At 45.5% G+C, this 23,610-nt stretch overlaps 1 protein-coding gene across 1 annotated transcript; it reads left to right on the top strand.

The window, feature by feature from the left end:
• Positions 1 to 2,072: 2,072 nt before the first annotated feature.
• Positions 2,073 to 23,135, top strand: LOC308174959 (uncharacterized protein; the record flags this gene model as incomplete). The annotated part of the gene is made up of 5 exons (XM_080550070.1): positions 2,073 to 3,001; positions 7,034 to 7,967; positions 8,440 to 8,446; positions 12,811 to 13,156; positions 22,100 to 23,135. 5 exons carry the CDS (start codon positions 2,073 to 2,075, stop codon positions 23,133 to 23,135), a joined length of 3,252 nt encoding a protein of 1,083 aa, XP_080406196.1.
• Positions 23,136 to 23,610: the final 475 nt, after the last annotated feature.

Below are 23,610 nucleotides of genomic sequence, written 5' to 3'. Positions count from 1 at the left end.
TCGCAACGTTTCAAACTACCCATTTCCATTTTCCACTGTCAGAAACATCATTAAAAAATGGCAAATAAATGGAACAATTGAAGTAAAGACAAGATCTGGAAGACCAAGAAGAATTTCAGATAGAATGGCCCGAGATCTGGTGAGAAATGCTCAGAAGAACCACACATCACTGCAAAAGAGCTGCAAAAAAGAGTAGCAGACACCGGTCTAGTTGTTCACAGGACCACAATACAGCATACCTTAAATGACAAAAACCTACATGGCAGAGTTGCCAGAAAGAAGCCTTTCCTATGACCTCAACACAAAATTAAGCGTCTGAAGTATGCAAAAGATAACCATGAGAAACCTGAAGCCTATTGGAACAATGTGCTTTGGACTGACGAAACCAAAATGTAACTTTTTGGCCACAACCAAAGAAGGTATGTTTGGAGAAAAAAGAGTGAAGCATTTGTAGAGAAGAACACCTTGCCAACTGTTAAGCATGGAGGGAGATCCATTATGCTTTGGGGTTGTGTAGCAGCTGGGGGCACAGGCAATATTGTGTGGGTGGAAGGAAGAATGGATTCCACCAAATATCATGACATTCTAGAGGCTTTTGTTCGAAGGTCAGTTCAGAAATTGAAGTTGAAGAGAGGTTGGGTATTCCAGCAAGACAATGACCTGAAGCATACCTCAAAATCAACCATGAAGTACCTCCAGGAAAGACGGATTAAGGTTTTGAAATGGCCATCACAGTCCCCAGACTTCCCAGAAAATCTGTGGAGAGATCTCAAACATTCCATGCAAGAAGGCCGAAGAATAATTTTCTGAGCTAGAGGTGTTCTGCCAGGAAGAATGGGGAAAAATTCCCAAAGCAAGAATTGAAAGACGCGTTTGCAAGCTGTTATAGTTGCCCGAGGAGGAGTTACAAATACTAGCTGACAGGGTTCCCAAACTTTTGCACAAGGCCTTTTTCCTTGTTTTATTATTTTGGAACTGTAAAAAGTTAAACATTTAAATTAATCTTGCTTTAAAATGTGATGAAATGTGTCATGTTTAACTTTGTACCATTTAGAGGTGGTGGGCCATTAGGCTCGATTATCCATCTTACGGTATAAGAATTCTGGGAGGAGCCATTTGATAGTAACAATAACTCCCTTGTTGCCATGAGTCATGAGTGAGTTAAGGAACCGACTTATTGTCTATAAAATGGTGGAGGGAAACAGAATATTCTTAATCCCTGTCTCATGACTGGAGGCATATTGAGATATTGACTCCTGGTACTGTACAGTACATCTACAGTGTGAGAATTGAATTGAAAGACCAGCGGCGAATAAGGTGATGATTTCATGCCTGACAGTTTCAAACATGAGCTGTGTGGGCAACATTAAAGGAGCCTGTTTTATTTGTACTCTGGATTTCAAACCGTCTGTTTTTGTAAGTCATGGACTTTTCAGGAAGATTGTGATGAAGATAGTTATCAGACAGTACATACTGTAGATACATGCAATCAGATCAAACTATTCGACTGTTCCTTTTAAGGGTTAAGGAAGGTAATTGCAATTTAAACAGATTTGTGAGACTTTTAATCGAACTCTCTGTTTATGATCAGTTTGGATAATCTTTCAGGAATTGTATATGCATTGGGATGGTAATTTACATTTTAGTCATTCAATAAATGCTTTTATCCAGTGCTACTTCCAATAAGTACATTGGCCTAAAGCAAGTAAAACAACGATACATCACATTCAATGCAAGTTAGACTTTGAGTGCCACAAGCAGTCACAGGGCTAGGGAAAGGGAATGTATTAATTTGTATTAATTGATGAATTAATTGATTCAAGACACTTTGGAAGTGTGTGATCACATTAGTTGGTATTTCAGATAAACTATCCCTTTAAAGACAGATTTCACTTGGAAATCGAAGGCTGAGGGAATCATTTGCTTGGAAGATGGCCTACAATATCACATTATTTAATACATTGCAGCTGTAATATAGTTTTCTTTCTTTTCTTCCCTCTCTTTTATCGCTTTCCTCTCTTCTCTCTATTTTGTCTTTCCTCTCTCCCCTCCTTTTCTCTCTCAGACAGCTGATGGAGAACCTGACCTATAACAGCTACATCCTCCAGCTGGAGGGGTTAAAGGTCACCCAGCAGTCCATGTACCCCGTCTTCCTCTTCTTCCTCTTCTCATACATCTTCATCATGGTCACTAATGTGGGTATAGTGGTTCTCATATCCATGGAAAGGAGCCTGTACCAGCCCATGTATATCCTCTTCTGCAACATGCCCTTAAACGATGTCATCGGTAACTCTATTATGGTCCCCAGGCTTTTGGGTGACCTCCTGGTCCTGGCATCTAAGCATTACATCAGCTACGCTGAGTGTGCGGTCCAGGCCTTTACCACACACATGTTCGCCACCACTTCACACACGATACTGATGATCATGGCCTTTGACAGATATGTGGCCATCTGCAACCCCCTGCGCTATGCCACCATCATGAACAACAGTATGGTGATCAAGCTGTCTGTGTCTGCCTGGGGGGTGGCCTTGGTCCTAGTGGGCATTCTGCTGGGTCTGACCGTGCGACTGAACCGCTGCAGGACTCTGATCACTAATCCTTACTGTGACAATGCTTCATTGTTCAAGCTCTCCTGCGAGAGTGTGTACATCAACAACGTGTATGGCCTCACCTTCACGGTGGTGCTGTTAGTCTCCTCCATTGGCAGTATCACACTCACCTATTTGAAGATCATGGCCGTCTGCCTGACCAATAAGAACAGGGCCCTTAACAGTAAGGCCCTGAAGACCTGCAGCACACACCTGGTCCTCTACCTGATCATGCTAGTATGTGGTTTTGTCATCGTCATCCTGCATCGCTTCCCTCAGTACTCTGATTACAGGAAGCTGGCCTCGCTGCTCTTTCACATCGTCCCTAGCAGCCTGAACCCCATCATCTACGGGCTGCAGTCCAAAGAGATACGCAAACTCATGCAGAACATGTTCCAGTCTAAGGAAGTGTCTCGATGATGTGTTTTGTCATGGACTGTAGAAGTTGTTATGTTCAGGGTTGGGATTAATTAAATTACGTTTCTTTTCAGTCAATTCAGGAAGTGGATTGAAATTACAATTCAATTACAATTGCAAAAAGGACATTCGTTTACAATGTTCATTTTTATCAGCCGTCAAGCTTAGAGATTCATCAATAGAACATAAAAGTATTCATAAAGGTAGACATTATTAAGTGATATGATCAGTCAGGCAATCATGTAATATACTAAAACTATAAACATATGATCACACATGACATTTATAAATCTCTGAATTCCCCACCATTATGGTAAAAAACTAGAAGAATACATTAGAATCGTTCATGGACAACATTTGTTGCAGTCTCATATAGATACATACATCTAAAGTCACATTAAAAAAATGTGGTGGGAACTAGTAGGAGTTCGTAGTTGTATATTTTTTAAACTCAAATCTATCAACCATCCATCCATCTATTGAAATATATATAGTCCAAAACATCTTAACATAATCAATTACCAAAGAGACTATGCAAGCCCACAAAGTTTCTTCAGTAACGTCCTTTTCTAGTAATTATTTGCTTTCTTCCAACTGTTTCACACTACTAGTCCTCCTACTTTTAAGCTAGTCACACGATTCCAACTTTAAAACTTGAAGAGGCCTCTGACTTGTGTTGTTTACATTTAGATTTTTCAAGTCATACTTTTTAAACTAATACAATTTGAAAGTGCACATTTTTCTGACCTATTATACTGTAGCAAATGACAGGATAGAGTAGCTTGCTCTAATTCAGGGGTGTCAAACTCAATTTCATCCCTGGCCACACACACACACACACACACACACACACACACACACACACACACACACACACACACACACACACACACACTGACACAACTGACAGTGTAATGTATATTTGTTTTACATTACTCTAATATACAGCCTACATAATTATTGTTCTATTGTCCCTTTTGCCAATGTCTTTTTAAAAATGTTTGCTTAATATATTGTTGATATGTATGTCCTATGCACCAACCTCACCAAGTCAATTTCCTGTATGTGCAAATATACTTGGCAATAAAAATTATTCTGATTCTGAACCTAATCTAGAAATATAACTAGCTAACTAGCTAGCCTGCCTCAAATCCATCTGCCTACGGCATCGTCACCTAAGAGTTATGCACAAGCACCATCATGTTGTTCTCCTCACAGGTCTCACGCATGCAATCACAATGTGTCAAAACTATTACTGTAGTTTAGTTTAGTTTAGTTTATTAGTTTATTATATCGAGGACAATCCAAATACATGAACCATATAAAATACAGTAAAAAAGGCAGCGTTAGCCTAGTCGGCTAATTTTCAGCTGAAGTCGCCGGCCAGTTGCAACATGGCATCCTGAAAAGTAACGTCATTAGTTTAAAAAAAAAAACATTTAAATATTCTAAGAACACGTGGCTGAGACAAGGTACCCCAACATCACACTTGACGAAAAACCACACGTAAGCAAGCTGAGGTGATTGAAGGGGCTACAACAAACACCACATACACACTTATGGGGGCAGCGACATTTCAAGCACATAGAAGCCACAGGACAATTACAGGCCACACAACATTAAGCACTTACAAACAGCAATACATTAAACAAAACAAAACATACAAAAAAAGGCATTATGGAGAGGCAGCACAGAGAGGGATTAATGAGGACAAGTATAGTTCTGTGTCAGCCAGGCTTTCATGTGTGTTGTGTAGGTAATAAAACATTTACTTAAGTGTGTTTAATACATATAATAACAGTACAGTGACTTTTATTATAGTACCTTTTCCTTATAGTGCATTATAGTTGCATTCTATCTGTTCTAAGGATCAATACACCTCATTTACCATAGATCACTTTGTCAGCTGTAATAAATGGCTGATGGCAGTTTTTCCTTCGTACAAGAGGCACAGTAGTATAGCGTATTATGACAATATGGATATTCATGATGAGTAATCGATTGACTCTTGTGGTCATCAGAATTAGATGGCTCATAGTGTTACTATTTGTTTAGTCTCCTTTTTACAGTATTCCCAAAAGTTAATTGTCATTCATGGATAAGGTGTATAAAATATTAACCTGACTGTTCTCTCGGTTTATACATTTACAAAAGGGATTTTTCATTTGTATTTTAATTTCATGTTAAAGAGATAATTTGCGAAGTTGGGACCATCCTATGTGTAGTCAAGGGCGAATGCACAGTAATCATTATTGCATTCATGTAATAACGCAAACCCCTCAACACCGTATACCATGCAATGTGACAGCATCTATCAAAACAGTAGGGTACAGTAAGACAAACAACATTCATCTTACAATATACAAATTCTGGGAGGAGCCATTTGAAAGTTACAATAACTCTTTTTTGTTGCCTCATAGTTACATCAACTTATTGTCTATAAAACAGTGGAGGGAGACAGAATTTTCTTAATCCATGACTGGAGGCATATAGAGATATTGACTCCTGGTACTGTACAGTACATCTACAGTGTGAAGATTTAATTGAAAGACCAGCGGCGAACAAGGTGATGACTTCAAGCCTGACAGTTTCAAACATGAGCTGTGTGGGCAACATTACTAAAGGAGATACTTAGTTCTACTCTGAATTTCAAACTGTCTGTTTTTAATTATTTTGTAAGCCATGGACTTTTCAGAAAGATCGTCATGATCATAGTTATTGGACAGTGCATACTACTATGGATACTATAGATAGGCTACATGCAATCAGATCAGACTATTCTACTGTTCCTTTTCAGGGTCAAGGTAATTGCAATTTAAACAGATTTCTGAGACTTTTAATGAAAATCTCTGTTTATGATCAGTTTGGATCATCTTTCAGGAATTGTATGTACACTGGGATGGTTCCCAAACAATAAAAAATAGCATGACCTTACACATAGCCTGGCTGTAATTTACATTTTAGTCATTCAACAATACTTTCAGACTCAAAGGCTTTGTATTTGAGTAAGTGCCAAAAACAGTCACAGAACTAGGGAAAGGGAAAAAATTAAGTTGAGTGTTTATTTTAATTTAATTTGTATTATTTAATAATAATAATTAATAATTCATTGGATTTATATAGCGCTTTTCCGAGGCTCAAAGACGCTGACAATATAGGAGATACGGAAAACACAAAAACAACAAGTAACATGGAACACAGAGTCAGCGAACAGGGAGGGGGGGGGGGGGGTGGTAGGGACAGGGGAGGTGGTTAGGGGTAGGGGAGGCTGTATGCATATCAGGGGGGTGGCAGGGTTAGGGGAGATGGGTAGGGGTAGGGGAGGTTGTATGCGTGTCCAGGGGGGCGGGGGGGGAGGGGGGGCGGGGGGGGCCGGGATGGGGGAGATGGCTAGGGGTAGGGGAGGCTGTAGGCATGGGAGAACAGGTAGGTTTTGAGGTGGGATTTAAAAGTGAGGAGTGAGGGTGAGTCTCTGAGTGGTTGAGGGAGAGAGTTCCAGATGCGGGGTGCAGCTCGTGAAAAGGCACGGTGACCGAAGCCTTTGAGTTTTGAGGGTGGGACAGTGAGGGGAACAATGGATGAGGATCGGAGGGTACGGGTAGGGCGGTGGGGGAGAAGGAGGTCAGTCAGGTAAGGGGGGGCCAGGCTATGGAGGGCTTTGTATGTGAGGATGAGGACTTTGAATTGGATGCGTTCTAATTGATGAATTAATTTATGACAACAATGTGATCACATTAGTTTGTATTTCAGGTAAACTAAAGCCAGATTTTGCTTGGAAATCAAAGGCTGAGGGAATAATTTGCTTGGAAGATGGTCATGGAGATTTAGTCCACTATTTTATCAGATATCAAACCCATTCACTTTTGCCTGTGTGTCTGTCTGTCACTGCTCTAGCCAGCTTGACATTATCTTGCCAAACAAGGGAAGGTTACAACATCACATTATTTAATACATTGCAGCTGTAATATAGTTGTCTCTTCCCTCTCTTTTATCACTTTCCCCTCTCCCCTCTTTTTCTCTCTCAGAAAGCTGATGGAGAACCTGACCTATAACAGCTACATCCTCCAGCTGGAGGGGTTAAAGGTCACCCAGCAGTCCATGTACCCCGTCTTCCTCTTCTTCCTCTTCGCCTACCTCTTCATCATGGTCACCAACGTGGGTATGGTGGTTCTTATATCCATGGAAAGGAGCCTGTACCAGCCCATGTATATCCTCTTCTGCAACCTGCCCTTAAACGATGTCATCGGTAACTCTATCTTGGTCCCCAGGCTGCTGGGTGACCTCCTGTTCCCAGCCTCTACGCATTACATCAGCTACGCTGAGTGTGCAATCCAGGCCTTCACCACACACATGTTCGGCGCTTGTTCTCACACGATACTGATGATCATGGCCTTTGACAGGTACGTGGCCATCTGCAACCCCCTGCGCTATGCCACCATCATGAACAACAGTATGGTGATCAAGCTGTCTGTGTCGGCTTGGGGGGTGGCCTTGGTCCTAGTGGGCATTCTGCTGGGTCTGACCCTGAGACTGAACCGCTGCAGGACTCTGATCACTAATCCTTACTGTGACAATGCCTCATTGTTCAAGCTGTCCTGCGAGAGTGTGTACATCAACAACGTGTATGGCCTCACCTTCACAGTGGTTCTGTTCGTGTTCTCCATTGGCAGTGTCGTGCTCACCTACATGAAGATTGTGGCTGTCTGCCTGACCAATAAGAACAGGGCCCTTAACAGTAAGGCCATGAAGACCTGCAGCACACACCTGGTCCTGTACCTGATCATGCTGGTATCTGGTTTTATCGTCATTATCCTGCATCGCTTCCCTCAGTACTCTGATTACAGGAAACTGGCCTCGCTGCTCTTTCACATCGTCCCTGGCAGCCTGAACCCCATCATCTACGGGCTGCAGTCCAAAGAGATACGCAAACTCATGCAGAACATGTTCCAGTCTAAGGAAGTGTCTCCATGATGTGTTTTGTCATGGACTGTAGAAGTTGTAATGTTCTTGGTTGGGATCAATTGAATTTCTTTTCAGTCAATTCAGGAAGTGGATTGAAATTACAATTCAATTGCAGTTGCAAAAATGACATTTGTTTCATTTTAGTCATGTTTTCTCTATAAACTGAAAAAATAAGCATTTTCCATTATATTGAATTATGAATTGAATTCACTACCTTTGGCATTGTGTGGAAAAACCTGATATATTAAACAGTACAAGAGAACCAGCATAAAAGCAGGTGCCCTGAGGCATCAAGGCCTGGGGTGATGGGGCCTTTTCAGCCGCAGCCCCGTCCCTCTGGAACGCCCTCCCCAACCACATCAGACAGGCCAACACCCTCCCAACATTTAAACAGGCCTTCAAAACCCACCTCTTCAAGCTTGCCTTCACCAGTTAAACCTCTCCCCCTCCCCTTCCCATGTGTCCCCAGCACTACCGTAACCTTTTTGTGTCTTCTTATTATTACTACTCGATCTTTTCAGTTCGTAAAGCGTCTTTGAGTGTCTAGAAAAGCGCTATATAAGTGTAATGTATTATTATTATTATTAAAGGGACATGGCCAGCACTCGGGCCGGCCGCCAGAGGGCCAGGGGTACAGACTCAGTAGCACACATGCATCAGGAGGACAAACATCAGCCACCCATACTGGGTCAACAAGGTCATAATGTCGAGCCTGACAGTTTCAGACCCAGGTTGTGTTTCTCACTCGTTAGGAGGTGAATAAAGGGTGACATTATAAACACTGTCTGTTTGTATTCATTTCATAAACCATAGACTTTTCAGAAAGATCTGCAATGAACACAATTATTATTATATGCTAGACACATAGGCCCGGCCCGAGGACTTTTGTGGCCATAAGCGAGATTTTGAATGTGCCCCCCCCCACACACACACACATTTTGTCAGGGGGTTGGAGTTTTTTGATTGATGGGTGTTTTCGATAGAGGGATGTTTAATCGACATGGTGTGTGTGTGTGTGTGTGTGTGGGGGGGTAGATGAACCTACACACACACACACACACACACACACACACACACACACACACACACACACACACACACACACACACACACACACACACTATATAAACATATACAGTGGCTATAGAAAGTTGAGGGGGTAGTGGTGGTCTAGTGGATAGTGAGTTGGACTTGTGATCGGGAGGTTGTGAGTTCAAATCCCGCCTGAAGCCACACCACTAGCCCTCAGTTACTCCAGGGGGAATGTCCCTGTAATTCGTAATTGTAAGTCGCTTTGGATAAAAGCGTCTGCTAAATGGCAAAATTATTAAAATTAAAATTAATTCAACACACCTCTTCACTTTTTCCACATTTTGTTGTGTTATAGACTCAATTTATTAAATGTGATTAAATAAATAAGAATTGGCATCAATCCACACACAATGACAAACAAGATTTTAGAAATTCATGCAAATGTCTTAAAATTGAAACACTTCACACCCTTTGCTATGACACCCTTAGAATTAGCTAAATAGCTAAAATGTTATCAACAAATCACTCAGTAAGTTGAATTGAGTTAATCTTAATGTAAGGATAATAGCCTAGTTAATGTAATTTTGGAATCAATATCTGTTTTTATAGGGCCTCTGATTTGCATAGGAATCAATTACATACTGTAGATTAGGATGTCACTACCAACTCAGCAAATTTTACAATTTTCTCTTGATCCTGACAAACTCCTCAGTCCCTGCCAGTGACAAATATACCCATAACTTGATGCAGCTACCACTGTTCTTCACACGAGAGATGGTGTAGAAACTGGGTGCATCAAAGTTTTCTTTTTGGCCACTTGGTTATATAGACCAATATTTTGTAGTGAGTGATGGAGATGATGTTGTCCCAATGGGGCGGACTGGGATCAAAAAACAGCCCTGACATTTGCGACACAACAGCCCTATTTCCAAACGCAACACGCAACACGGATTGTTAACATAAAAAGCTTGAGATAACCAGACTGACTAGAATCGAATGTAGACATTTGGAACACATAACACACTGACACACTACAATCACTGATGAATTCAGAGTGCCGACAACAATCCACAGTGACTGACTTAACCTGAACTGTGGCATCTATCTTAGCCAAAATATTGCAATGCACTGGATTCGGTCAGTAATCCCCACTCTACCTAGTTAACTAGAACACTACTTTACATTGTTAGCAGGCTCACAAAACAAGCTGTGTTAGTTGACCAGCGATGTGTCATTGATTGTCAACAACGCTTAGCTCGCGCTTTTATTTTGAAATCGCGAAAACGGAAGTCAATGTTGGAATGTGTCTCTCCTTGTCGTTCAGAGGACAGATGCCAAACTGCCGACATGTTTGCTGTAATTATATGACTTGTCAGTGGGCAGTCATCAGTCAACAGCTTTTTCAATAGCCTTTTCACACCGAATGTACTTTTTTGTGGTATTTTCGGCCCAATACATTCGGTGGCAGAACTTTCGGTGCATCCCTACTTCCAACTACACCTGCTCCCTGCATCCAGTTGTGCACATGAACTGCATCGCTCTCATCAAATTCCCTCATTCTGAAAATGAAAGCAGTGTAACGTTAACTGCTGTTATAAACGTAATGATGACATGAGGTGCGTGTCCACTGGCGAGCGGTATTGTAGAGCTGACTGTAGAGATGGTGAACGTTAGCATAGCTAGCTATTTACCTTAGCTTGGTGCCGTTTAGCTAAATATACAGCTTGTTGGTGGACACAGCCTATGTTAACTTATCTAGCCAGCTAGCTAACGCTATAACACTGAACTGCTCGAACCCGCTGAAAACCTTGAGGTCCAGTTAAGCCTAATAGCTTACGTTAATATAGACTCGGTGTAGCTAAGAGAAGCTGCTCTGACACGGAATACAATAACGTTAGCAAAAAATAAAAATACAGTAGTTACATGAACCATCACATGTATGAGCCTAAACAATACACCAGCCACAGTGCATATTACATTTAGCTTCACCAAAGCAGAAAAAGAGCACTGCACAGCCACAGTGTATGATAATAAATGTGTCTTACCTTCATGTAGTTAGCAGAAGTAGTTTGTTTTTCTCTACTACAACCCTGTCAATCATTCTCTCCCTCGTCGTCTCCCTCTATCACAAGTTCAAATTCAATGTTAGTCCTAGTGCTAGTTGAGGAGTGTTGCTAGCACCTGCTTGCTTCGCAAACTGATAGGTTATATTCGTTAATTTCCCCCCCACTGCCAATAGGCTAGGTGCACGATCTCCACTACTTCCTGAAAGGCACCTGGCATGAACATATCCTGTCTCACTCTATTGGGTTAATTGATTAATCAGCTGTGCACTGTGTGTTCAAACGGTTTACCGCACAGCTGATTAATCAATTAAACCAATAGAGTGAGACAGGATATGTTCATGCAAGGTGCCTTTCAGGAAGTAGTGAGATCGTGCACCTAGAGCTTTCTTTGATTTGTCCCTCTTTTTCTCTGCCCCACCCTTTGGTCGTTTACTGCCCAGATACATTTCGTTCTTATATTCGATTCTTCTTATTCTACTCGAGTTATCTCTCGTTAGGTAACAACGTATTTTATTGATGCCCCTAATACATGGAACACTCTGCAGCAAACTCTCCGGTTGGAAGTCCTCCCCTCTGCCTCTACCTTTAAACTCTTGGTGCAGAAACTGTATTCTACCGATTGCAATTGTTTTTAGTTTTTTTTAAATTCCTTTTTTTCTTTTTAATCCTGTCTTGCTCACTGTTTGTTTGCCCTTGCTCACTGTTCTATTGTACACTATTGTCACTGTAAATGAGGGTGACCTCAGTGCCTATCGAGTTTTAAATAAAGGTTTGAAATGAAACGAGTTGACCATGGGAAAATGCGTGTAACGTTAGATCTGCGTGGATGGCCCGGGCCGATATAAAATGTTTTGAGCCGCGGTCTTCTGAAATAAGTTATTTTCAATGAAAACCACCAGAGACAAAATTAATTTTTTTTCTGAGTCCTCAGGGTCGCATTCCTGGGCAGTTTTGTTCCCCTCCATTTGCTCAACATATTCAAAATAAATAAAGTGAACACTACACAATTGTTAACTATGTTAACAACAAAACAACAGGCTACTGTAGAAACTATAGCTGTCCATCCTTTCACCACCATCCAACATCAGTCCTCATGGTTGTGGCCCTAAGCGACCGCTTAGTCCGTTTATGCCTTGGGCCGGGCCATATCAGATTGGACTACTTTACTTTTCTGGGTTAAATGGGCAGTTTACCCATATTTCAGAAATTCCCAAGTTATTCCATACATTGAAACTAATTTAATTTAGTTTGCTCAACATACAGCTCTTGTATGTGTGCAGATCTCAGACAGCAGTGAAAATAGGTCTCGACAATAGAGAGATCATATAACACTTGACTTAATCAACATTCTCCTTTTTACAGTATTCCCCAAAAGTTAATTGTCATTCATGGGCAAGGTGTATAAAATATATGTAACACATTTACAATAGGGATTTTTCATGTGTAATTTAATTTGATGTTAGAGATCACTTGCGAAGTTGGGACCATCCTATACATGTGTAGTCAAGGGCAAATGCACAGTAATCATTATTCGTATTATTATGATTTTGTGTAAAAACGCAAACCCCTCAACTCCATATACCATGCAATGTGACAGCATCTATCAAAACAGTAGGGCACAGTAAGACAAACAACATTCATCTCACATATAAGAATTCTGGGAGGAGCCATTTGATAGTTACAGAATATTTCTCTCGGTTTATACATTTACAAAAGGGATTTTTCATTTGTATTTTGCGAAGTTGGGACCATCCTTCCCTCTGGAGGAGGGTTGCGGCTGCCTGGGGCACTGGGGGCCCGCAACGGGCTCAGCTTCTACCCCTCAGCCGCCGGCCTGACCAATAAGAACAGGGCTCTGAACATTAAGGCCATGAAGACCTGCAGCACACACCTGGTTGTGTACCTGATCATGATTGTGTCTGGTTTCACCCTCATTATTCTGCATCGCTTCCCTCAGTACTCTGATTACAGGAAACTGGCCTCGCTGCTCTTTCACATCGTCCCTAGCAGCCTGAACCCCATCATCTACGGGCTGCAGTCCAAAGAGATACGCAAACTCATGCAGAACATGTTCCAGTCTAAGGAAGTGTCTCCATGATTTTTATGTGCCTTTTGTCAAGGACTGTAGAAGTTGTGTGCACGGTTGGGGTCTGGTGAATGTCTTTAATCAATGTCTTTAAGCAAACATTTTGGTCGTTTTCAATGTTTTTTACATAATCTGAAAAAAAGTAGATTTTAAATGAAAGGTTTTTCTATTATTTATTAATTATTGAATTATACATTGAAATCACTCGTTTTGTCGGTGTGTGAAACCCCTGATATATTAAACAGTAGGCATTGACTCCAGGAGATATTGACTCCTGGTACAATTATCTAAAGTCCGTGAAACTGTTCTTTTTAAAATGTTAATAAATTAATTTATTCATTCACCAAACATTTGTTTATGTATGAGATCACGTTAAATTGAATTTTGGGTGAACTATCCCTTTAAAACAGGATTTCTGCTTGGAAATCAAAGGCTGATCTGAGGGAATCATTCACAAGGTCTGGTCCTCAAGTTGGACCAGCTCACTTTTTTTTTTTTTTTTTTTTTTAGAGATTATGAAAATATAACCTTTCAAATGATGTGTCATAAATTGAAATCTGATATAAAATAGTTGAAGATATGCTTATTTGAATGTTGGTTCACCTCAAACAGAGAATTGGAGAAAATCACTCTGAATCAAAACAAACATTTGCAACCATCGTGTTGGTAGCTACCTAGCAGTTAAAGAAAACATTGCTATGTACGATAACTGCATGCTTAGCACACTCTCTCCCCTCATTTTCTCTCACAGACAACATGCTGATAGAACATCAACATGCTAAAAACACAGAACTACACATAATTAGATGATCACACAGTCCCTGTTTTTGACGTTTGTTTACATGCCATGTATGATAACCCAGTAGCCTACGAAGCAGGACGGCAGACGATACAGTGAATTAAATTGACAAATTATAAATATTTAGTGATCGTAAAACTGTTGTTTGTTATATTGAGTGGGTTCAACACTTAAAACGGAAAACACATTTAGATTAACTGAAAAAAAAGCAGCTTTTTGGTCATTTGGGTGACTTGAGAATTGCAGATGTGGATCTTTTCACCAGACCGTGTCACATTTGCTTGGAAGATGGTCATGAAGATGCATTGAAGTTCTACTGTTTTCTCAGATAAATCCATCGCTGACGTGATATATTTAGTTTTTAGTCTTTTATCTCTTTCCTCTCTCCTCTCAATTTATAATGACAACCTGATCCAAACAGTGTGTAATTCATTCCTATGCAAATCAGAGACCAATCAATCAAGATATTGATTCAGATTCAGATTCTATTTTGTTACGCCACGGTGGTTAGGGGGCTCAAGGACACGACAACGGAGGCAGAATATTCTGAAGCCCCGTAGGGTATTTATTTACAGTGTAGGGGGGTGGAAAAACTGAAAGGATGAGTCCGGGGGGTTTCAGCCTGGCGGGCTGGCGGTAGTGGTTGGCGTGGGCTGTGGAGGAACAGAAAAACAGGGTAAGTCTCCACGGTAGGCCAGTACATAAGATATAGACGAATCACAAAAATAGGCACGAGAGCAAAGTTCACGACTAGTCACAGAGGATACTTGCCAGGCCATTCTTAGGGAAGAACTGACGATGAGTGAATAGACGTCCAGGGTAGATGTAGCCAGAGGGTTGATTGGGGAGTGGAGACAGATGTGCTGGTCTGGCTGTTGGCTGGACAATTATCCAATTAACGGGAACCAGCTTCACCTGTGGCGGAGAGCACGCTGTGCTCGAGCTGTGGGGGCGGGGGAGGGTGTGTGTGGAGGCCCAGCCGTAACAGGACCCCCCTCCGAGCGGGAGCCTCCTGGCGACCGGCCCGGGGCGTCCGGGTGGGCCCGATAGAAGTCCCTGAGGAGGACAGGGGACATGATCTGGGACCGGGGAATCCAGCTCCGCTCCTCTGGCCCATATCCCTCCCAGTCAACCAGGTACTGGAAACCCCGGCCACAGCGACGAACTTTCAGGAGTCCCCTCACTGTCCACTGGGGGTGACCATCCACCAACTGAGGAGGGGGCGGTGCAGGGGCTGGTGGCATCAGGTCGCTGGTGACATAGGGCTTTACCCGGGAGACGTGGAACACCGGGTGGATCCGACGGAGGGAGTGAGGGAGGGCCAGCCGGATGGCAGCGGGGTTAATGACCCGGTCGTTGGCGTAGGGGCCGATGTACCTCGAAGCCAACTTCCGGGAGGAGACATTGAGGGGGAGATCAGCCGTGGAGAGCCAGACCCTCTGGCCAACCTGGTACTCAGGAGCTGGAGTGCGACGACGGTTGGCGCTCCGGGTGGTGGCCCGAAGCAAGGCTGAGCGGACAGAGGTCCAGACCCGACGACAGCGAAGGAGGTGTGCCTGGACCGAAGGTACTGACGCTTCGCCCTCCTGAGTAGGAAGCAGGGGTGGCTGGTACCCCAAGGAGCACTCGAAGGGGGACCGGCCGGTGGCTTCATTGACCATGGCGTTCAGCGAGTACTCCACCCAGGGTAGGTCCTTGCTCCAGGAGGATGGATGGAGGGAGGACATGCAGCGAAGCGCCGACTCCAGGCTCTGGTTGGCTCTCTCCGCCTGCCCATTGGTCTGGGGATGGTAGCCGGAGGAGAGGCTGGTCGTGGCCCCAATCCCCAAACAGAAGGCCTGCCACACCCTGGACGTGAACTGGGGACCACGGTCGGAAACCACATCCTGGGGAAACCCATAAAGGCGGAAGACGTGGGTGGTGAGTAGCTCCGCCGTCTCCGCCGAGGTCGGTAGCTTTGCCAGAGCCACCAACCGCACAGACTTGGAGAAGCGGTCCACGATGTTGAGGATGACCGTGTTGCCCAGAGACGGGGGAAGGCCGGTCACGAAGTCCATGGCGAGGTGGGACCACGGTCGACCGGGCACGGGTAGAGGCTGCAGCAGTCCCGATGGCGGCCGGTGGGATGCCTTGCTGCGAGCGCAGGTAGGGCAGGCCGAGACGAACTCCCTGACGTTCGCGGCCATGGTGGGCCACCAGAACCGCCGGCGCAGGAAGGACAGGGTGCGTAGGGCCCCAGGGTGGCAGGCGAAGCGGCTGCCGTGGCCCCACTGCATCACCTTGGTCCTGACGGCGTCCGGGACGAAGAGGCGAACGGGGGGACCAGTTCGGGGATCTGGCTGGGTGCGCTGGGCAGCTCTGACCATCGCCTCGATTTCCAGGGTGACCACTCCAACGACCCGGGAGGATGGAACGATGGTGTCAGGAGTGGTGGGTTCCTCCTCCGCGGCATGAAGCCGAGAAAGGGAGTCAGCCTTGGCGTTCAGGGAGCCCGGACGGAACGTGAGGTGGAAGTTAAACCGCCCGAGGAACAGGGCCCAGTGTGCCTGACGGGAGTTCAACCGCCTGGCCGACTTGATGTAGGTTAGGTTCTTGTGGTCCGACCAGACGGTGAATGCGTGCTCTGCACCCTCCAGCCAGTGCCGCCACTCGTGGAACGCCTCCACCACCGCCAGCAGCTCGCGGTTCCCGATGTCGTAGTTGGCCTCGGCGGGGGTGTAACGGCGGGAGTAGAAGGCGCAGGGGTGCACGGTCTGGTCCTCCGACCGTTGTGAGAGCACGCCACCGACGCCAGTGTCTGAGGCGTCCACCTCCACAATGAAGGGCCTAGAGGGGTCTGGGTTGATTAGGACCGGCGCCGAGGTGAAGAGCCTCTTCAGGTCACTGAAGGCAGCGCTGGCTGCGGGTGTCCACGTGAACTGGCGCAGGGGGGAGGTGAGGGCAGTGAGGGGGGCGGCTACCCGGCTGAAGTCCCGGATGAATCGCCGGTAGAAGTTGGCGAAGCCGAGGAAGGACTGCAGCTGTTTCCGGGTGGTAGGTTGGCTCCACTCGACGACGGCCCGGGTCTTCTTGGGGTCAGGGCGAGTCAGCCCACCCTCCACGATGAGCCCCAGGAACTCCACAGAGTGAGCGTGGAAAGAGCACTTCTCAGCCTTAATGAAAAGGCAATTCTCCAGTAGGCGCTGGAGGACTAGGCGGACATGTTGAACGTGCTCCTCTGGGTTCCTGGAGAACACCAGGATGTCATCCAGGTAGAGGACGACAAAGATGTCCAGCATGTCTCTGAGGACGTCATTCATGAGGGCTTGAAAGACGGAGGGGGCGTTAGTGAGACCAAAGGGCATGACGAGGTACTCATAGTGGCCACGGGGGGTTTTGAACGCCGTCTTCCACTCGTCGCCCTCACAAATCCGGACCAGATGGTAGGCGTTCCGGAGGTCCAGCTTTGTGAAGATGGTGGCCCCAAGGAGGGGCTCAAAGTTGGAGCTCATGAGGGGAAGAGGATAGGTATTCCGGATGGTAATGGCATTGAGCTCACGGTAGTCGATGCATGGCCTGAGGGTTCCATCCTTCTTCTTTACGAAGAAAAACCCCGCTGCCACCGGGGAGTGTGATGGACGGATGAGCCCCTCAGCCAGGCAGTCGGAGATGTAGGTGTCCATGGCTGCTTTCTCCGGGGGGGCAAGGCTGTAGAGACGACTGACTGGGTGTTTACTGCCAGGGCGGAGCTCGACGGCACAGTCGTAGGGCCGGTGAGGGGGCAGGGTGCGAGCACGCTCCTTACAGAAGGCCTCTCCTAGGTCGTGGTAGACCTCTGGGATGGAGGAGAGATCAGGGGAAGCCGGAGGCGGTCGCAGAGGCGATGAGGGGGTATGGGCGGCACGGAGGCACCGGGCGTAACAGGAGGTACTCCAGCTCAGGATGAGTCCCTCACCATAGCTGACATGGGGAATGTGGAGCTCGAGCCACGGTCGTCCCAGGATGAGCGGGGACTGGGGGGTCTTGAGGATGTAAAACCGAATCTCCTCCACATGGTTCCCGGAAACGGTCAAGGAGAGGGGTGTAGAGCGATGGGTGAGAGGCCCCAGGTTGTGTCCATCTAGGGCTGAGACGGCGAGGGGGGTTTCAAGAGCAACGAGGGGAACGGCAGCTGAGCGGGCCAGCTGGGCATCCATAAAGTTCTCGTCTGCCCCCGAATCGATGATGGCCTCGACAGTGAGGTTATGACCCTGCCAGGAGAGGGTGACAGCGAACCTGGCTGGGCTGGTGGTTGGTGGGGAATGAGAGACACGGCTCACCCGGATTCCCCCTTCGGGTGAGCCTACCCCTTTTGGCAGGGACGGGCAGGTGTCACAGAGGTGCCCTTTCTCCCCACCGTAGAGGCACAGCCCCTGGAACCTTCTCCTCTCCGCCGTGGTGAGGCGGGTTCGGCCAAGCTGCATAGGCTCCTCGCCAGTGGACGGGGTGCAGGTCGACTCCTGTGCAGAGGAGGGGTTGTCTGTGAGGATGGGGTCTTGGAGACGTGGCGAGCTGGTCTGGTGGCGCCCTCTCTCTCTCCGACGCTCCCGGGAGTGCTCGTCGACATCGATGGCTAGGGCCACTAGTTCGTCCAGGGTGGCGGGCTTGATGGCCTCACTCAGCCCCTGGCGGAGAGCAGATCGCAGTGCCCTGTCATTCCACCCGCTTCCGGCTGCCAGGGTACGAAACTCGGTAGAGTAGGCCGCAGCTGTCCGGTTCCCCTGGTGGAGTGTCATCAGTCGCGCCCCGACCTCCTGTCCTGCAGTAGGGTGATCGAAAACCCTCTTGAACCTGGTGAGAAAGGAAATAGTCACCGAACAGGTCAGGGCGGGCGCAGAGGATGGCCTGGACCCAATTCAGGGCGTCGCCGGTGGTGAGGTTGGTGATGAACGCCACACGGGCTGCCGGTGACCAGAACTGGCTGGGCTGATGTGAAATAATTAATTCACACTGCAGGATGAAAACTCGGAACTGGGCGAAGGCTCCGTCGAAGGGGCGGGGGCTGGCTAGGTGGGGCTCCCGTGGCTGTCCAGTTAGTGGTGCCGGTAGCTGGACAGGATCTGGAAGGGCAGGGGGAGGGGCAGAAGCTGCGAGCGCAGCCACCTGTACCGTAAGCGCCTGGGTCCTGGTGATGAGGTGCTACGTCTGGGTGGCGCGGTGCTCCTGGTTAGCCTCCTGAGCTGCAAGGCGAGTGTTCAGAGCCTGGCACGCGGTAGCTGCCTCGTGGAGGACCTTCAGCGAGGACCTTCCCCTGGGCTTGGATAGCCGTCGGCCCGGATCCAGGGGTGGGAGATGGTGCCCGGTCCCTCGTGTCGTCTGAGCCCAATTGCATGGTCAGTTCTTCTGTTACGCCACGGTGGTTAGGGGGCTCAAGGACACGACAACGGAGGCAGAATATTGTGAAGCCCCGTAGGGTATTTATTTACAGTGTAGGGGGGTGGAAAAACTGAAAGGATGAGTCCGGGGGTTTCAGCCTGGCGGGCTGGCGGTAGTGGTTGGCGTGGGCTGTGGAGGAACAGAAAAACAAGGTAAGTCTCCACGGTAGGCCAGTACATAAGATATAGACGAATCACAAAAATAGGCACGAGAGCAATTCAATTCAATTATACTTTATTTATCCCCGTGGGGAAAAATAGTTCACGACTAGAAACAGAGGATACTTGCCAGGCCATTCTTAGGGAAGAACTGACGATGAGTGAATAGAAGTCCAGGGTAGATGTAGCCAGAGGGTTGATTGGGGAGTGGAGACAGGTGTGCAGGTCTGGCTGTGGCTGGACAATTATCCAATTAACGGGAACCAGCTTCACCTGCGGCGGAGAGCACGCTGTGCTCGAGCTGTGGGGGCGGGGGAGGGTGTGTGTGGAGGCCCAGCCGTAACACTATTTAATTGTCATTGACATAGTACAAGTACAGTGGCATCCAGCCAGATAGCGCATACTAGTGCAAGCCAAGGTGTGTATATACGTTAACATTGACAACCCTAATTATTAAGTGACATTTTTTAAGGAGAAAAAGCTACAAACAATATTGCACCTTTAACACATTGTTTATTGGAGTGGTTATTCATGTTAAAGGGGTGTACAATATAAAACACACTTTCCTCAGTTTACAAATTCCCCAAAATATGTTTTAAAATGTTTTATTTGAAAGGCATTGTTTGCTATGTTGGGACCATCCTATAATTGTGTACGTAGTAATGCTGCAAGTACTCTCTAAACACAGCAGTATTAACACTACTATTGCATAGTAGGCCTACATTAGTAAATGGATGAGCTTTGTTAAATTGATGATAGTAATTGTTTGATTTGTGTAATAAAATCTGCTCAACTCCATATACCATGTAATGTAACAACATATCCCAAAACGCGGCGCACAGTAAAGTCAAACAGCATAAGAATTCAGAGGGGAAACATACCCATGGTTACATCACGAGGGCGTTAACTATAAACATACTTATTGTCTATAAAACGGTGGAGGGAGACAGAATATTCTTAATCCTTGTTTCATCACTGAAGGCATTGACTCCAGGAGATATTGACTCCTGTACTTTACACTACATTTACAGTGTTTTTTTTTGGGGGGGGGGGGGGGCGTTGAAGGACCAAGAGCCAACAAGGTGAACAAGCCTGATTTCAAGCCTGCTGATTGGGTGACTAAAGGGTAACATTATTTTCAAAGGAGACTGTTTTATTTCTGCTCTGGATTTCTAACTGTCTGTTTTTTTTAAATTATTTCGTATGCCATGGACTTTTCAGACAAATCTTCATGAGCATAGTTCACCCACAATACAAATTAGCAAGATCTTACCCATACCCTGGTTGTAATTTACATTTACTTTTGAGTCATTCAACATGGGGTTAGGGTTAGGGTATGGGTTAGTTATCCAAGAGCAACTCACAATAAGTACATTTAAAGTAAGTGAAATGTCTTTCACATTCATTGCAATCTATCACATTCATTCTTTCTATAAGCAGTCATAGGGAAAAGGGGAAAAAAGGGCTAGGGAAAGTGACAAAGTTATTTTATGTGTATTAAATGATTGTATTGGTTATTTATTGGTTAACAAAGTAGGATTTTGCTTAGAAATCAATGGCTGATCTGAGGGAATAATTTGCTTGGAAGATGGTCATGGAGATGTTTTATTATCTTTATTTATGCAGGGTGGTCTTACTGAGACCTTATATATAATAGCCATGTAATAACAACATAGATATACGGATAACAATGTGGATAACAGACAAAAGCAATAGATTGGAATCACACAACAAAGACCTGCGAAAACGGTTAACATTTTCAATGAATTAATCCGCTAACATTCTCTTATGTGTACATTTCAAGCCTGCAAACTGCGACACTTTAAATGAATGTGAAATAACACTATGTGCAATATGACAACCCTAGGGTACATAAGGTTACAGAGAATAGGAAATGTTAGAATAGGTATAGCATAGCATAGAGTACAGCACAGTGTTTTATTTGTACAGTATAGTATAGTGGATAGTGTACATAGGCTTTATTTATGTAAACCAGCTCCTTTCCCTTTCCCTTCTTTTTTTATATATATTTTTTCTTTCCTAGCACCAGGGGAGCCACCCCTCCCACATTTCGTTGTTTGGTACCTGTACTATATCAATGACAATAAAGACCATTCATTCATTCATTCATTAACATGGCCTAAGGTCACCAATGACTAGCTTCAGTTCCTCCTGAAGGCCATTCCAGGAGGATGGGGCAAAGCATCTTCACACTTGCTTTGTCAATGTAAAGTATGTTTCCCATGCCAATAAAGCCCTTTTAAATTAAACATTTTTAATAGATAGACCAATAGAAGGTACGATGAAGGAGAAGTGCATTATAAACAAAAGTAAGCCAATACCATAATCTTCGATTAGCCTGGGAAACCTAACTCACATTCTGGTATAGTGTGCAATGATGAATGACATATCTGTCGCATCCAAGGATTTTAATGTGCTAGTTTGAGCTTGCATGTATACAATGTTGCTTTTGTTAATCAAAGTTGAGATGCATTGAAGTTCCACCATTTTATCAGATATCAAACCTATTCCCTTTTGCGTGTGTGTTTGGCTGTTTCTGCTCTATCGAGCTTGTCATTACCTTGCCAAACAAGGCAAGGTTACAATGCCAATGGCATTCACTCTCTTTTATCTCTTTCCACTCTCTTTTTGTCTTTCCTCTTTCTACTCTTTTTCTCTCTCAGACAGCTGATGGAGAACCTGACCTATAACAGCTACATCCTCACGATGGAGGGGTTAAAGGTCACCCAGCAGTCCATGTACTCCAACTTCTTCTTCTTCCTCCTCTCTTACATCTTCGTCATGGTCACCAACGTGGGTATGGTGGTTCTCATATCCATGGAGAGGAGCCTGCACCAACCCATGTATATCCTCTTCTGTAACCTGCCCATAACCGATATCATCGGTAACTCTATCTTGGTCCCCAGGCTTCTAGCCGACATCCTGGTCCCAGCATCTGAGCGCTACATCAGCTACACTGAGTGTGTGGTCCAGGCCTTCTGCTCACACACGTTCGGGACTACTTCACACACGATACTGATGATCATGGCCTTTGACAGATACGTGGCCATCTGCAATCCCCTGCGCTATGCCACCATCATGAACAACAGTATGGTGATCAAGCTGTCTGTGTCTGCCTGGGGGGTGGCCTTGGTCCTAGTGGGCATTCTGCTGGGTCTGACCGTGCGACTGAACCGCTGCAGGACTCATATCACTAATCCTTACTGTGACAATGCCTCATTGTTCAAGCTCTCCTGCGAGAGTGTGTACATCAACAACGTGTATGGCCTCACCTTCACGGTGGTGCTGTTCGTGTTCTCCATTGGCAGTATCACACTCACCTATTTGAAGATCATGTCTGTCTGCCTGACCAATAAGAACAAGGCCCTTAACAGTAAGGCCATGAAGACCTGCAGCACACACCTGGTTCTGTACCTGATCATGCTGGTATCTGGTTTCATCATCATCATCCTGCATCGCTTCCCTCAGTACTCTGATTACAGGAAGCTGTCCGGACTGCTCTTTCACATCGTCCCTGGCGGCCTGAACCCCATCATCTACGGGCTGCAGTCCAAAGAGATACGCAAAGTCATGCAGAACATGTTCCAGTCCAAGAAAGTGTCTCCATGATGTTTATGTGTGTTTTGTCATATAATGTAAAAGTTATTTGCAGGGTTGGGGTCAGTTGAATTTCTACTCAGTCAATTCAGGAAGTGGATTGAAATTACAATTCAGTGATTGCTAAAAGGGTATTCATTTTGAATGTTTTTTTTTACATAAACTGAAAAAGAGAAGTTTTTCAAATTAAGGTTTTTCCATGATATTGAATTTTAAATTGAAATCACTTCCTTTAGCGGTGTGTGAAAAATACATGAAATACATGAAATATTACAAGAGAAACAACATGGCCTGAGGCATCTAAGGGACACGGCCAGCGCTCGCCTTCACCGGATCCACATGGTCATGGGCCGGCCCAATGACTCCAGACAGACCTGGGTTGCCCGGTGCCTGGAGCAACCACCACTGCCCTCCAATCCGTGCATCCTAGACCACATGCCTGCATTGAGACGGCTACCATAGCAGCAACATTCCCAGCCGGCCCAAA

The sequence above is a fragment of the Nansenia antarctica genome, assembly GCF_963989245.1.
Source record: "Nansenia antarctica genome assembly, chromosome: 20".
In the NCBI taxonomy this organism is placed as follows: Eukaryota; Metazoa; Chordata; class Actinopteri; order Argentiniformes; family Microstomatidae; genus Nansenia; species Nansenia antarctica.
This window is presented reverse-complemented; position numbering and strand designations above follow the sequence as displayed.